Genomic DNA, 16,368 nt, shown 5'->3' on the forward strand with positions numbered 1-16,368 from the left:
GCCACAAATTCTCAATTGGATTGAGGTCTGGACTCTGACTTGGCCACTCAAGGACATTATTTCTAAGCCATTCCTGTGTAGCTTTGGCTTTATACTTGGGGTCATTGGTTTTCCAGCAGACAATCTTCTACCAAGTCGTAGTTCTCATGTTTTCCTCCCGGATTTCCCTGTATTTTGCTGCATTCAGTTTACCTTCTACCTTCACAAGCCTTCCAGGGCCTGCTGCAGTGAAGCATCCCCATAGCATGGTGCAGCCACACCATGCTTCACGGTAGGGATGGTGTGTCTTTGATGATGCGGTGTTTGGCTTACAGCAAACATAGCATTTAGTCTATTGGCCAAAAAGCGCACTGTTGGTTTCATCAGACAATAGAACCTTCTAGCTGACTTCAGTGTCTACCACATGCCTTTTGGCAAACTAACCTAGATTTCGTGAGAGTTTTTTTTTCAACGGTGGCTTTCTCTTTGCCACTTTTCCATAAAGCTGCGACTGGTGAAGCACCCGGGCAACAGTTGTATGTACAGCCTCTCCCATCTCAGCCACTGAAGCTCGTAACTCCTCCAGAGTTGTCATTGGTCTCTTTGTGGCCTCCCTCACGAGTCCCCTCCTTGACCGGTCACTCAGTTTTTGAGGACAGCCTGCTCTAGGCAGATTTACAGCTGTGCCACATTCTTTCCATTCTTGTATCCATCTCCCAACTAGTGCTTTTCAGTAACCCTTTCACGGATTTGCTCGGAGAATTCTTTTGTCTTCATGGTGTAGTTTTTGCTAGGATACTGACTGACCAGCAGTTGGATAGGTGTATTTTTACTATCAATTGAAACACCTTGACCACACACAGGTAATCTTCATTTAACTAATTGTGACTTCTAAATCCAATTGGCTGCACCAGTGATGATTTGGGATGTCGTATTAAAAAAGAATGAATACTTATGCAATCAATTATTTTGTGTTTCACTTTGACACGGGGAGGTGTTTTTCTGTTGAATGCCAAATTAAATCCACTGTGATTCAATGTTGCAAAAAAAATCATGAAAACTTCCGAGGGGAGGGGAGAATACTTTTTTTTATACACACTGTATTTGGACTGTGGGAGGAAACGGGAACACCCAGAGGAAACCCACACGCAAACAGAGAAAGGTTAAACAAGTTGGGTCTTTATTCTTTGGAGTGTAGGAGGTTGAGGGGGGACTTGATAGAGGTATTTATAAGTATGAGGGGGATAGATAGAGTTGACGTGGATAGGCATTTTCCATTGAGAGTGGGGAAGATTCAAACAGGACATGAGTTGAGAGTTAAGGGGCAGAAGTTTAGGGGTAACATGAGGGGGAACTTCTTTACTCAGAGGGTGGTAGCTGTGTGGAACGAGCTTCCAGCAGAAGTGGTTGAGGCAGATTCGATGTCGTTTAAAGTTAAGTTGGACAGGAAAGGGAATGGAGGGTTATGGGGTGAGTGCAGGTCGGTGGGACTAGGTGAGAGTAAGAGTTCGGCATGGACTAGAAGGGCCGGGATGGCCTGTTTCCGTGCTGTAATTGTTATATGATTATATGGCAAACGTGGGGAGGGAGGGGGGGGGTAGTTCAAACTTTCTGACAGAGAACACTGGAATTGACGTCCGATCTCCGCCTGAACTGTAATAGCTTCCTGCTAACCATTATGGTACCATGACACCCTTGCATATATCATCAGATTTTTACCGTTTATTCTTTTTCCAGGATGTTACTGCCACCGCTGGCACTTAGAACTGGTCATAAAGTTGTGCTGACTTTGTTTGGTCCTTTGAAGCTTGTCAATAACCCATTGTGCAGTGTTATCTCACCAGCTCTGGGTGACTGCTTGGAGGGAAAAACTGGAGAATCCGATGATTTATATAGTTTTGTGTTGGGCATGTGGCCAAGTGGTTAAGGCGTTCGTCTAGTTATCTCAAGGTTGCTAGTTCGAGCCTCAGCTGTGGCAGCATGTTTGTGTCCTTGAGCAAGGCACTTAACCACACATTGCTCTAGTGTCTGTGCGACGAGTGGCGCCCCACACAGACTTCCAATCTATGCCTTGTAAGGCATGAAAATGCCCAATGCAGGCCTCTCATGGTCTGAGTCGACGTTCCCCTATATAGTTTACTAGCAAGAAATTGCACTTGCATAACACCTTAATGCACACAATATTTCAAGATAATTCACAGAAGCGTAACTTAATCTGAATAGCTCTGCGTTTTTATAGAAAACTTCATTTGAAAATGGTTAACTGTATCACACTGCGATTTCAACTTTGATTAGGAATAATTGCCTTTGAGTATGGTTAATGTGAAAAGAATGAAATAGCTGTTGTTCCTGTGTGACTGTTGCCTGACATTCTTCCTTTGTTTTAGCTACCACAGCTGCGATTTCAACAACATTGGTCATAGTCCTCTTGCTCATTTTCATACCTGTCGGTATTTACCTACGGAAATGTAGAAAGGAGTTTGTATTACCCAAGTCTTTGGTAAGTTATGTTTTATTGTTAAGACTGATATAATAGTGTAAGATATAATAGTGTACAAACCTGGGTTAATCTTGGACAACTGGACTGTCATAGTCATACTTTATTGATCCCGGGGGAAATTGGTTTTCGTTACAGTTGCACTATAAATAATTAAATAGTAATAAAACCATAAGTAGTTAAATAGTAATATGTAAATTATGCCAGGAAATAAGTCCAGGACCAGCCTATTGGCTCAGGGTGTCTGACCCTCCAAGGGAGGAGTTGTAAAGTCAGATGGCCACAGGCAGGAATGATTTCCTATGACGCTCAGTGTTGCATCTCGGTGGAATGAGTCTCTGGCTGAATGTACTCCTGTGCCCACCCAATACATTATGTAGTGGATGGGAGACATTGTCCAAGATGACGTGCAACTTGGACAGCATCCTCTTTTCAGACACCACCGTCAGAGAGTCCAGTTCCATCCCCACAACATCACTGGCCTTACGAATGAGTTTGTTGATTCTGTTGGTGTCTGCTACTCTCAGCCTGCTGCCCCAGCACACAACAGCAAACATGATAGCACTGGCCACCACAGACTCGTAGAACATCCTCAGCATCATCCGGCAGATGTTAAAGGACCTCAGTCTCCTCAGGAGATAGAGACGGCTCTGACCCTTCTTGTAGACTGGAGTGTGATATTAGGAATTCATCTATTGTGTTAACCAGTAAACTATAAGCCATTCATAAGACCGTAAGCTATTGGAGCAGAATTGGGCATCTCAGCCCATTGATTCTGCTCCGCCATTCTATTGTGGCTGATTTATTATCCTTCAGCACCCTATTCTCCTCCCTTCTCCCCGTAACCTTAGACACCCGGGCTAATCAAGAATCTATCAGCCTCTGCTTTAAATATACCCAATGATTTGGCCTCCATAGCCATCTGTTGCAATGAATTGCACAGACTCACCACCCTCTGGCTAAATAAATTCCTCCTTGTCTCTGTTCTAACTGGACGGCCCTCTATTCTAAGGCTGTTTCCTCTGGTCTGAGACCCCCCCCACCTTTTAGGAAACATCCACTCTATCTAGGCCTTTCAATATTTGATAAGTTGAGTGAGATCTTCTAAACTTAGCGAGTACAGGCCCAGAGCCATCAAATGCTCCTCATACGTTAATCCTCTCATTCCTGTAATCTTTCTCATGAGCCCTGTCTGGGCCATCTCTAATGCCGGCACATCCTTCCTTAGAGAAGGGGTCCAAAGCTGCTCGCAATACTCGCAATGTGGTCTGAACAAACTCTGCAGCCAGTGGTGTGTAACATTTGCATGTGTTTGTACCTTGCGTATTTTGATTGCCCAGAGAGACTAGTGCAGAGCAGGCTGTGCACCTTTGTAAAATGGGGAAGAATTAAATCTATAAACTCAAAGGAAACAGACTTGTGTTTGATGATCATCATGGTGATGGGTGATTAGCTACTGCAGAGATAAGACAAGATGAGAAAAATAGCTGACGATGAATAAAGGCAGACATAATATGAAATAGAAGACTAAATTTATAAGAGAAATCAGGAAATCAGGAAAAACGATCTTTTAATGAAGAAAAGCAAAAGAATTTTTAAAGGCATTTCAAGATTTAAGATTGTTTAATGTCATTTCCTGTACCCAAGTGCAAGGAGAATGAAATAATCGTTTTCTCTAGATCTGATGCAGCAAAAAAGCACATAAGATAGGATATGGATATAGATACACTAGCCTGTACATAAGGTGACTGACAGAAAATAATAAATTAGTGGTGGAGGTATGGATCAGCCTTACTGCTTGGGGAAAGTAACTGTTTTTGAGTCTGAATTCCTTTCAGAAGTGCTGTATGAAGTTAAAATTTGTGCACGGTGATACACAACTCAGGAAAAATGGACAGTGGCTCTTCTATATTGTATTTCTGAGATTTAGAGTTTAATCAAATACAAACATGGGAATTTTTAATTAGGAGAGATTATGTGATGCTGAACTTTAACTTGAGGTTTGTTATCTAACTTCTAGGCACACATCATTGTGAGTGAGCGACCGTACAATGTGATGAACTCCAAACACGAGGAGAGCAGCATATGTGTAGTTGTAAAGGCAGAGGAGGTGACCAGCGTACCTGATGACTCGCATGACTTTCAGGATCAAGAAGAAACCCTCATCACCTCTGACACTGTGGATCCTGGTTCAACTCTCACTGATGGAGGGAGTGGAGGGAGCAGTGAACATGTAAATGCTGACTTGAATGATCCTTATGCAGCGAAAATAAATATAGATATCATGGATCAAAACGCTGACAGCACAGACCATATTGATCAAGAAGTTGTCAGTGATCAAGACAGCAGCCATGACTTGTCCAAGATGCATTGTGACAGCATAAAACTGAGTTGCACTGCAGATAACTGGGGCTATGATAAACCTCATGTACCACTTGATATGTTCCAAGTAACAGTACAAAGACTGAGTTAGTACAACTGCACAGCATCGTTCTCTGCACAGTGGAATGGACTGGGAACTGACTCAGTGCTGAGGATACTTTCATGAGAGGCCACAATCCAGCTCCCACAGTTCCAATATCCTAAATGTGCCATTCTTGAGATGATGCTTGGATCACATCATTGCACGTTCTGGGAATGCATCCAGAGGAGAGATGTAGGTTAAAACCTGCATGCTTGTGTGGTTTGCAAGTACTTGACTGCTCCGTTGTGTGACTGAGGGTAAACTCATGTCTGGAGAATATATGGAACAATGAGTGCTTTCAATTCAGGGGAGTTGATTTTCAAATTAACTGGTTTGTGTATTCGAGCACTGCTCAGGAGAACTGAGCTCATAATTCAGACCAGCACTTTACTACAGTTCTGAAGGAGAACTGCACTGTCACCGATGTCGTCCCGAAACAAAGTAGCACAGAGTTGTGTTGGCAGGAAATGTAAACAATTATATCAAATGACAGCTGCAGTAGATTTCATTTTCCTTTCTCTAAAGTCAATAATAAAAATGTAACATACAGAATGCTGTCTGTTATTACAGCCTGAGACATTTATACCCCGTTCAACCTAAACCTTAACTATTGATCGTCTATATAGTGGATTACTGTTAATTGGGACCAGTACATTTTGGCCCAATTAAGTGGCTGCCCCAATTAACTGAAGTTTCATGGAAATAGTTAAATGGAATAAAAAAGACAAACTATTTTTTACTGAGCAGCAAATTATATACTTAAATGAAATACAGAACAAATTCAAACACTACCAATACTACTGCAGTAGTATAAAACTGTCCATCGTAGTTTTCAATGGAATAATCCATCCGGTGCATTCTGCTGTGTTCTTTTGATTGTAAGTGACCAAAATCAGCCAGACAGCTATTGGAGATAATGGACCACCTTCATACAATGCTTTCAATGATTGTATCCTCCAAGTTTTTATTTACCTTATAATATTCAAGATGATTCTGTTCTGTGATTGTCGATACCTTTAAATATTTTGTAGTTCATAATTCGAAGTAGTGAAATGGTTTCATTTTCACTCCTATCCGTTTCTCACGTCTTGAACCTGAATGTTTGAAACCACAGTGACCAAAACAGTTCTGAATTGACTTGCTGCTTAATTCTCACCAGCTATTGGTGATATAAATAACTGCTTTTTTGGACACAAGCACATGCACCTGATAGTATTTTTAAAACTCTTCGCGCTAAGCTCAGTGTACTGAGCTCACCTGACTAACACTAGTTAGAAGGTAACCGACCCCTGTCCCGATTAAGCGGCATGACATCCCAAATAAACTAAGGGAATCGCAGTTATTTTCCCAATTAGCTCTTGTTCTTGAAAAGTTGTCCAAATTAGTGGCTGCCCCGATTAACAGACAGTCCAATTAACCAAAGCCATTGTGTGTGCGTGTGTGTGTGTAAAAAATATCGCAGGGCATTATTCAAATCCGAGCAGAAGAGTTGTGCTGTGTCATATTTATCCTTCAAGTAATACAGTTAAGAACACTTTATCTAATCACAATTTCATTCAAATCTAAGGCAGGTAATTGCTAACTACTTTTCATTCTGAAAGTGTCTGTGCTTCAAACGCACTCCACTGGTTGTGAAATGGTTTTTTAAATTTAGCAACACAGCACAATAGAGGCCATTCTGGTCTTTCAAGTAACTAATTAACATACTAGTCTACAAGTCTTTCAGATGTGGGAGGAAACCTGTGCAGTTGCAGGGAGAATGTACGAACTCCTTACAGCGGCAGGAATTAAACCCTGGTCACAGACACTGTAAAGTGTTACTCTGCTGTACCACCTTCACTGTAAAATGTACTTAAATATTTAAACTGCATTCCTTAAGTTTTGTGTGCATGGTTATTTTTACTTCCAAACATCACAGTTGGGTTCCCTTTCAACAACCTCATTTAGAGGAAGTTAACATTTCACTCCACATTTCTAGCTGTATAAAACCAAATCCATTGTTCGTTCAGCCAGAAGTGCTTTTCTTTCTGCATCTTCTTATCTGTAAGTTCCTTGTAAAAGGTTTGATTTATGTTTTAGACAATGACTGACTCATTAATGTTGTAAATAGTTATGTTTCTGTTCTGTTACTGCAAAACAAGTCTCCATCTAGAGAATGGAAAGTGCTGGCCAAAGGCAAGAGCCTAGACACTGGGGAATAGCCGATGTTGTTCCATTGTTCAAGAAGGGCAACCAGCACGACCCAGGGAATTTTACAGCAAAGAAGGACATTTGGGGAGATGATTCTTAGGATAGGATTAATTTGAATTTTGGAAAAGCAGTTATTACGCTTTGCAAAGGGGAATTTCTAGCTCTCAAATCTGATTGATTTCTTTTGAGGAGGTGACAAAGATGATTGAGGGTGGAGCAATGGATGGCAAGGCACTTGACAGTGTCCCTCATTGGACTTCAGTCCATAAGATTCATTCAGATGGTATGCAGTGAGTTGGGAAGTTGGATGTAGAATTGGCTTGGTCATAGAAGATGGGTAGTGGTAAAGGAGGTTTTTTTTTGGACTGGAGGTCTGTGACTACCAGGGTTTCACAAGAGTCACTGCAGTGGCCTCTTGTTTGTAATGTATATTAATGAATTGTTTGAAAATATGGATAGTTTGATTAGTAAGTTTCTAGATGACCTGAAAATAGCAATAGAGCAGTTGGGAAGTTGGGCATTGAAATGGCGAAGGGCGTTCAATCCTGACGAGTGTGAGGTGATACATTTTAGGAGGTCAGATGAAGGAGGAAAGTACTCAGTGGATGGCAGGACCCTGAGAAACATTAATGTGCAAAGATCTTGAGGTGCAAGTCCAGCGCTGTCTGAAAATGGCAACACAAGTGGATGGGATGGTAAAGAAAGCACTTCTCTTCATCATTTAGGACACGCTGTATAAAAGTTGGCAAAGCTTCTTTATGCTGCAGCTGTATGAGAGACTGGATGAGGCCTCCTTCATTCGGGGTTAACCATGGGATATTGCATCCTAACTGTAGACATGCAGGCCTGGGTGCTACAATATGGAGAGCAATATGAAGACAATGTAGCAAGCTCCCCCTCTCTGGGCATCTGATGAACCCAAAGGAATGGCAGAGCCTGATGCAGTTTGGTACCAGCGGTGTGTCAGGAGTAGCCAGTCAGCGCTGAACTCAAGACTGCCTTGGAGACTCCTAATGTAGATAGACTATATTTGGAGTGTAATCTGCAGTTCTGATAAGCATAGTACAGGGAAGATTTGGAGAGGGGACTGACAAGGTTCACCAGGATCCTACCTGGATTGAAGTGTGTTGAGCAGACTTGGATTGTTTTTTCTAGAGGGTTGGAGGCTGAGGGGCAATCTGACAGAACATAGAACAGTACAGGCCTTTCTGTCGACAATGTTAATCAACTCCAAGATCAATCTAAAACTCCCTCCAACAAACCATCCATTTTTCTTTCATCCATGTGCCTATCTAAGAATCTCTTTAATGCCCCTAATGTAACTGCTGCTACCATCACCCTGGCAGTGTGTTTCTTGCACCCACCACTCTGTATATAAATAAAAATCTACCTGTGACAGCCCCCCCCCCCATACTTCCCAACAAACAACTAAAAATTACACCCTCTTAAATTAGCAATTTTCTCCCCGGGGAAAAGTTTGACTATCCATTATATCTATGCTTCTTATTACCTTGTATGCCTCTGTCAAGTCACCTTTCAATCTCCTTCACTCCAAGAGGAATAGCCCTAGCTCATTCAACCTTTCCTCATAAGACATGCTGGCTAGTCCAGGCAGCATCCTGGTAAATCTCTGCACCCTCAATAAAACTTCCACATCTTCCTATAATGAGGAAACCAGAAGAGAACACAATATTCCAAGAGTGATCTAACCAGGGTTTAATAGAGATGCAACATGACCTCACTGCTCTTGCACTCAATCCCCCAACTAATGAAGGTCAACGCACCATGCGCCTTCTTAACTATCCTATCAATATGCACGCCAACTTTGAGGGATCTTTGGACATGGACCCCAAGATCCCTCTGTTCCTCCACACTGCAAAGAATCCTTCCATTAACCCTTCAAGTTTGACCTTCCACAATAAATCACTTTACACCTTGCTGGACTGAACGCCATCTGCCACTTCTCAATCCAGTTTTGCATCCTATCTACGACAACGTTCTACACTATCCATTACAACACCAAACTTTCATGTCATCTGAAAACTTACTGTGAAGCGTCAAATGACTCCTCATCCAAATCATGTATAAAAGTTACAAGGAATAGAGTTCCCAGAACAGAGGTGTGTAAAATTCTGTGAGGCAAAGATAGGGTAGACAGAATCATTTATCCAGGCTAGAATTGTGAAATAACAGGGTATAAGTTTAAGGGGGGAAGGGGGAGGGAGTTTGAAGGAGATGTGTGAAATAGTAAAAGCTCTGTTAGGGGAGTATGTAGTCGTAGATATGGCAGCAACATTTAGACTCTTAAAGGGGCAGGTAATGGGACTACTGGATGTAGACCCCTGCAGGTAGAAGGGATTAGTTAAATCAGGTCCCTGGCACAGATGCAAGTCAAATGGGCTGTTCCTGTGCTGTCTTCTATGTCCTGACCGGCTGTGCCTAACAAACCAAGGGGAGTGATTTCATTCTACAAGCATACAATGGTGACGGCCACTCCCTTTTCAAAGCAGCAGGATCCTTCACCCCTTATGTTTCATAAGTGTTGGAGTCACTTATTGAAATGCAATGCAAAATTGGCCCTTCCTCTGCCTATTGACAACTAGTATCATAAAGATAGAAAATCAACACCTGAAACAGGAAAAGGGTAAATGAGCAAGAGTAATAAATGATTTGGTGTGAGTGAAGGGTAAAAGACACTGAGGGAGAGCATTTCATATTACCCATCAATGACTGAATAAGCTGCTGTTAAGAGTAACCAACAGGAAACGGCATGCATACTCCAAGAGACTCTGAGATCTACTCTATTTTGAAATAGGCTTGCTCATTTTGATAACTGTGGGCAGGAGGTGATTAATCAGTCTTCTTGAGTCTTTTCTCCCAGTGTCCTCTCAGTATCAAACATTCTGTTCTCCAAATACCTCTTCATGTCTTTGGTGTTGGGAAGCCCATCTCAAACATATTCAGCAAATTGCCTTCCATGGAATTTTGCGGGTCTCTGGGTGATGCAATTTCTCCTTATCTTGATCTTAAATCAATCTCTTGCGCTGTGCCAAAAGTCAAGTTCATTGTCATCTGCACAAGTGTAACGGAAAAACTTGTTTGGAGCAGCATCGCTGACACAAAGCATCAGATAAGCAGCCTTCACAAGTAAAGCATAAATTATACACAATTTTCACAAGAAATATAACACACAGCAAGAACAAACCAAGTCTACTGTGGTGCCAAGTGGTCATAGCATTGTTATGATTAGGGTTGTACTGGTTGGTTCAGGAACTGAATGGTTGAAGGGAAGTAGCTGTTCCTGGACCCGGTGGTGTGGGACTTGAGGCCTCTCTACCCCCCATAATAAATACAAGCCCTCTGTCAACCCTGCAGTTAGTCTCATGTTATCCACTTGCTCTCTGGCAGATAAAGAGACCAAAATTGCACAAAATAAATTCAAGATTGTTTGAAGTCATTTCCAGTACACAAGTAAGGGAGAACAAAATAATTGTTACTTTGGATCCAATGCATCACAAAAAAAGATAGACAACACAATAATTTTAAAAATGTGATAAATATAAATACATAAGACAGCTTATATCCATAGATTGTATGCCCTTAAAGTGACTCTAGGCACAGGAGTATTGATACACAAGGTGACTGACAGGAAATGATAAAGTCATAGTGGTTGAGGGTGTTTTTCAGTTTTACTGCATGGGGAAAGTGTTTCTGAGTCTCTTGCTCCCGGCGCAGATGTTACACCGTCTCCCTAATGGGATTGGGACGAACAGTCCGTGAGCAGGGTGGATGGGATCCTTCACCCCTAGAGTGCAATATAATTATATCAGGGCATCCTCTTGCAATGAATGCCAAATAGCCACTCACTGCCCTAACTGCTTGTTGTACCTGCATGCTTGATTGACTCAATGATACCCAGATCTCTGTGTAATTCAATGTTTCCATTCACCATTCAAATAATGTTCTGCCTTTCTTTACTTACCAAATTAACTTTTTAATGTTGTAAAAGCCACATATCATCTACCTATCACACAAAATACCGGAGGGACTCAGCAGAATCTAAGGAGGGGAATAAGCAGTTGACATTTCAGGTGAGATCCTTTATCAGGACTCTCCTGACTTGGGACTACAGCAGGAGGTTGACAGTTTGTGTAACTGATTTATCAACTTCTTCCTTTAGAAACTTTTAAATAGGTTTCAGCTGAATGCTCTAACATCTGCTTGGTTTTCCTGCCTGCTTCTTTGGAAAGTACCAAGGGATTTTCCCCCTCTGTCTTATGCACAAATTGATGGTTTGTGCTGAAGTCATTCACAGCCGGTTTGTTATCAAACCTGTCCTATATCAGATGGGGTCACATGAAAAAGCACGATAAAAACTAGTAATATCGACCTAACTCTGCCATGGACGGTCCCAAGCCTTGCTGTGAAAGGAGAAGGGTTAGCGACCCCATCCCATAAAAACCCAGAGCTATAGAAACACCAGCAGAAGCTCCAAAGACATCATCCCTGGGAGAGGAAGGATACACCAAGAAGGTGGACAACACCTGGGGACAACGTGAAGGGCAGAGGATTCTGGCGACCTGTCAGCGGCCTATGTCCCAGTGGGGATGACGGGCTTAAGTAGATAAGTTAATAGCAACTTGGACTTCTGTTATGAACTGAACATTAATCCAGTAAAATCTAGATGAATGGATAATTAGTCTTGAGGCAGTTTAGAACCATGGAAAAAAACATAGAAAACTTACAGCACAATACAGGACCTTGGCCCACAAAGCTGTGCCAAACATGTCCTTACCTTAGAGATTACCTAGAGAAATTACATAGCTCTCTATTTATCTGAGCTCCTTGTACCTGTCCAGGAGTCTCTTAAAGGTCCCTATCGTATCCGCATCCAACTGCCAATCACCGGCAGCCCATTTCACGAACTCACCACTCTCTGTGTAAAAAAACTTACCCCTGACATCTCCTCTGTCCCTGCTTCCAAGCACCTTAAAACTGTGCCCTCTCATGCTAGCCATTCCAGCCCTGGGAAAAAGCCTCTGACTATCCACACGATCAATGCCTCTCATCGTCTTATACACCTCTATCAGGTCACCTCTCATCCCCTGTCACTTCAAGGAGAGAAGGCTGAGTTCACTCAACCTATTTTCATAAGGCATGCTCCCCAATCCAGGCAACATCCTTGTAAATCTCCTTTGCACCCTTTCTATGGTTTCCACATTCTTCCTATTGTGAGGCGACCAGAACTGAGCACAGTACTCCAAGTGGGGTCTGACCAGGGTCCTATATAGCTGCAACATTACCTCTCAGCTCCTAAACTCAATCCCACAGTGGGTGAAGGCCAATGCACCGTATGCCTTCTTAACCACAGAGTCAACCTGTGCAGCAGCTTTGAGTGTCCTAAGGACTCAGACCCCAAGATTCCTCTGATCCTCCACACTGCCAAGAGCCTAACCATTAATACTATATTCTGCATTCATATTTGACCTACCAAAATGAACCACCTCACACTTAACTGGGTTGAACTCTATCTGCCACTTATCAGCCCAGTTTTGTATCCTATCAATGCCCCACTGTAACCTCTGACAGCCCTCCACACTATCCACAAAACCTCCAACCTTTGTGTCATCAGCAAACTTACTAACCCATCCCTCCACTTCCTCATCCAGGTCATTTATAAAAATCACAAGAAGTAAGGGTCCCAGAACAGATCCCTGAGGCACTCCACTGGTGACCGACCTCCATGCAGAACTATAACCACTCTTTGCCTTCTGTGAGCAAGCCAGTTCTGAATCCACAAAGCAATGTCCCCTTGGATCCCATACCTCCTTACTTTCTCAATAAGCCTTCCATGGGGTACCTTACCAAATGCCTTGCTGAAATCCATATACACTACATCTACTGTTCTACCTTCATCAGTGTGTTTAGTCACATCCTCAAAAAATTCAATCAGGCTCGTAAGGCACGATCTGCCTTTGAAAAAGCCATACTGACTATTCCTAATCATATTATGCCTTTCCAAATGTTTATAAATCCTGCTTCTCAGAATCTTCTCCATCAACTTACCAACCACTGAAGTGAGGCTCACAGTTTATTAATGCACTGAGCTCAGCTTGGGTAATCTCCCCTCTTGTGTCAGAAGGTGAAGGGTTCAGCTTGAATCTTGAGTCTTGTGTATCTATATGAAAGGATTCATCAAGTACTGGGGGAGTGCTGCAGATTTGAGAACGTTGAAGGCGCTTCTCTCTCTCTTGGGTAGAGGTGTAGGTGACTGGGGCACTATTTCTCTCGGGTGGATGTGCACTACTTTGAAGAGGAGCCAAAAGTCCCTAGTTTCCTGCCTGATGGCCATTGCTACTCTGCTGTCCTTCCTGCAAATGTCCCTTTTCAGTTAACTTTGGCCAGTTCCCCTCTAATGCCATTGTAATTTCCTTTATTCCGCTGAAATACCGACACATTGGATTTTATTTTTTCCCCTCTCAAATTTCAATGTGAACTCGATCATATTGTGATCATTGTTGCCTAAGGGTTCCTTAACCTTAAGCTCTCTTATCACGTCCGGATCATTGCACAACACCCAATCCAGCACAGCTGATCCCCTAGTGGGTTCAACAACAAGCTGTTCTAAAAGCCATCTCTTAGATATTCTATAAATTCTCTCTCTTGAGGTCCAGTACTGACCTTGTTTTCGCAATCCACTTTTATGTAAAAATCCCCAACAATTATCATGACATTTCCTTTCTGGCACGCCTTTTCTATCTCCTGCTGTAATTTGTAATCCACATCCTGACTTCTGTTTGGAGGCCTGTATACAACTGCCATTAGGGTCCTTTTACCCTTGCCATTTCTTAACTCAAACCATAGAGACTCTACACCTTCCAATCCTATGTCTTCGCTTTCTAATGATTTAATATTATTTCTTATACACAGAGCCACACCAACCCCTCTGCCTAATAACCTATCTTTCTGATACACTGTATATCCTTGGATGTTCAGCTCCCAATGGCAGCCATCCTCTAGCCAAGTTTCAGAGATGGTCACAACGTCATATTTGCCAATCTGTAGCTGAATTTCAAGATTGTCCGTTTTATTCCTTATGCTGTGTGCATTCAAATACAGCACTCTCAGTCCAGTATTTGTTGCTCTCTGCACCACGTCTCTATTGCCCTGTAACTCATGCCACTGGCTTTGATTAATAGAGGGACATCCATTTAGAACGGAGATAAGGAGTAATTTCTTTAGCCAGAGGGTGGTGAATCTACGGAGTTGATTCTCGCAGGAGGCTGTGGAGGCCAAGTCATTGGGTATTTTTAAGGCTGATAGGTGCTTGATTATTTCAGGGCATGAAGGCATACGGGGAGATGGCAGGAAGGAGATTGCGGCTGAAATGGAAATGGATCAGACTCGATGGACCAAATGGCCTAATTCTGCTCCTATATCTTATGGTCTTATAAAATTCATCGATCTTCATTGCCATCATCCATGGAGAAGCAGTGAGTAACAGATGTTTTCTCTGGAGGCTGCTTGAGCCTGTGTAATATAATCACACACAAGAATCTGTTCTGGTACGGAGTGCAAGTGTACGCAGAGCTTTCATCAGGACATTGACGGGGATTGCTTGGATGATCTTGACCAAGGGAAAGACTCTAGAATTAAATGTGTTTTGGAAAATTGCTCAATATTTGTGTTACTGTATCCTGAGTCATACAATGATAAAATGAAAGTGAGAGAGGAGGGGAGGGGAAGGGAAACCCCAGCATGCCTGTTGAAGGTTTTCTGTACATCTATGTCGTAATTGTGAATTACTGTTACAGATGACTCACCCACCAGTGGACAGATTCCAGGAGCACAAAGATCATTTGTGAGCATTTGTTCTTTAAAAACACTGGAGACATTTGCCAGAGCTTGACCCATGGAGTAATGCACAGTGAATGACAGGACTGTCCGTACCCACCAGCTCTCCAGCAGGGGAACTTTCTAGGCCCTTTTTTGTAACACTGCAGATCTTTCCAAACACAAAACACATACAGTTCCCTATGGAAGTCCACAACGGGATTTACTTCCATCATCTCTGCAGCACTGACTTTCCAGAATCCAGCTATGTGCTACGTAAAGATGTTTTACCACAATGCACCACTCCCTCTTCTCTCTTCCACCTACTGGGAGAAGATTGAAAGACCCATTGACCGGACTCAGAAACAGTTTTGCTCTCGTACCAGACCAACTACCTGGTCCAAATCCCCCTCCCGCAGGTGCTGCCACCTCCCTGGACCCCTACATCGTGTTATTGTGACATTGGTGTTTCTTTTTGCATGACTGCTTTGCAGCATTCCTTTGTTTTGGACTTGTATGCTGTGACTCATACAGCACAGAAACAGGCCCTTCAGCCCATCTAGTCTGTGACAAACTATTATGCTGCCTAGTCCCATCAACCTGCATCTGGACCATACCCTCCCATCCACGTACTTATCCAAACTTCTCTTAAATGCTGAAATCAAAACCTTATCCACTACTTCTGCTGGCAGCTCGTTCCACATTCTCACCACCTTTTGCGTGAAGAAGTTCCCCCGTATGTTCCCCTTAAATATTTCACCTTTCAGCCTCAATCCACAACCTCTAGTTCTAGTCTCACCCAACCTCAGTGGAAAAAGACTGCTTGTATTCAACCTATCTACACCATCATAATTTTGTATACCTCTATCAAATCTCCCCTCATTCTCCTATGTTCTAGGAAATAAAGTCCTAAACTTCTCAACCTTTCCCTATAGCTCAGGTCCTCAAGTCCTGACAACATCTTGTAACTTTTCTCTGAACACAAGAGATTCTCCAGATAGACAATAGACAATAGATGCAGGAGTAGGCCATTCGGCCCTTCAAGCCAGCACCACCATTCACTGTGATCATGGCTGATCATCCACAATCAGTACCCCGTTCCTGCCTTCTCCCCATATCCCTTGACTCCACTATCTTTAAGAACTCTATCTAACTCTTTCTTGAAAGCATCCAGAAAATTGGCCGCCACTGCCTTCTGAGACAGAGCATTCCACAGATCCACAATTCTCTGGGTGAAAAAGTTTTTCCTCAATTCCATTCTAAATGGCCTACCCCTTATTCTCAAATTGTGGCCTCTGGTTCTGGGCTCCCCCAACATCGGGAACATGTTTCCTGCCTCTAGTGTGTCCAATCCCTTGAAAATCTTATATGTTTCAATCAGATCCCCTCTCATCCTTCTAAATTC

At 42.7% G+C, this 16,368-nt stretch overlaps 1 protein-coding gene across 1 annotated transcript in view; it reads left to right on the forward strand.

The window, feature by feature from the left end:
- The window catches only part of LOC140189235 (interferon gamma receptor 1-like), a 55,209-nt gene extending 48,391 nt beyond the window's left edge, over positions 1 to 6,818 (forward strand). Inside the window, exons 6-7 of the mRNA XM_072245924.1 lie at positions 2,367 to 2,479; positions 4,497 to 6,818. Of these exons, the coding sequence (XP_072102025.1) occupies positions 2,367 to 2,479; positions 4,497 to 4,949 (566 nt within the window). The 3' untranslated portion in view covers positions 4,950 to 6,818. The remainder of the gene's footprint in view (positions 1 to 2,366; positions 2,480 to 4,496) is intronic.
- Positions 6,819 to 16,368: the final 9,550 nt, after the last annotated feature.

This window comes from Mobula birostris, chromosome 2, assembly GCF_030028105.1.
Source record: "Mobula birostris isolate sMobBir1 chromosome 2, sMobBir1.hap1, whole genome shotgun sequence".
NCBI classification, from domain to species: Eukaryota; Metazoa; Chordata; class Chondrichthyes; order Myliobatiformes; family Myliobatidae; genus Mobula; species Mobula birostris.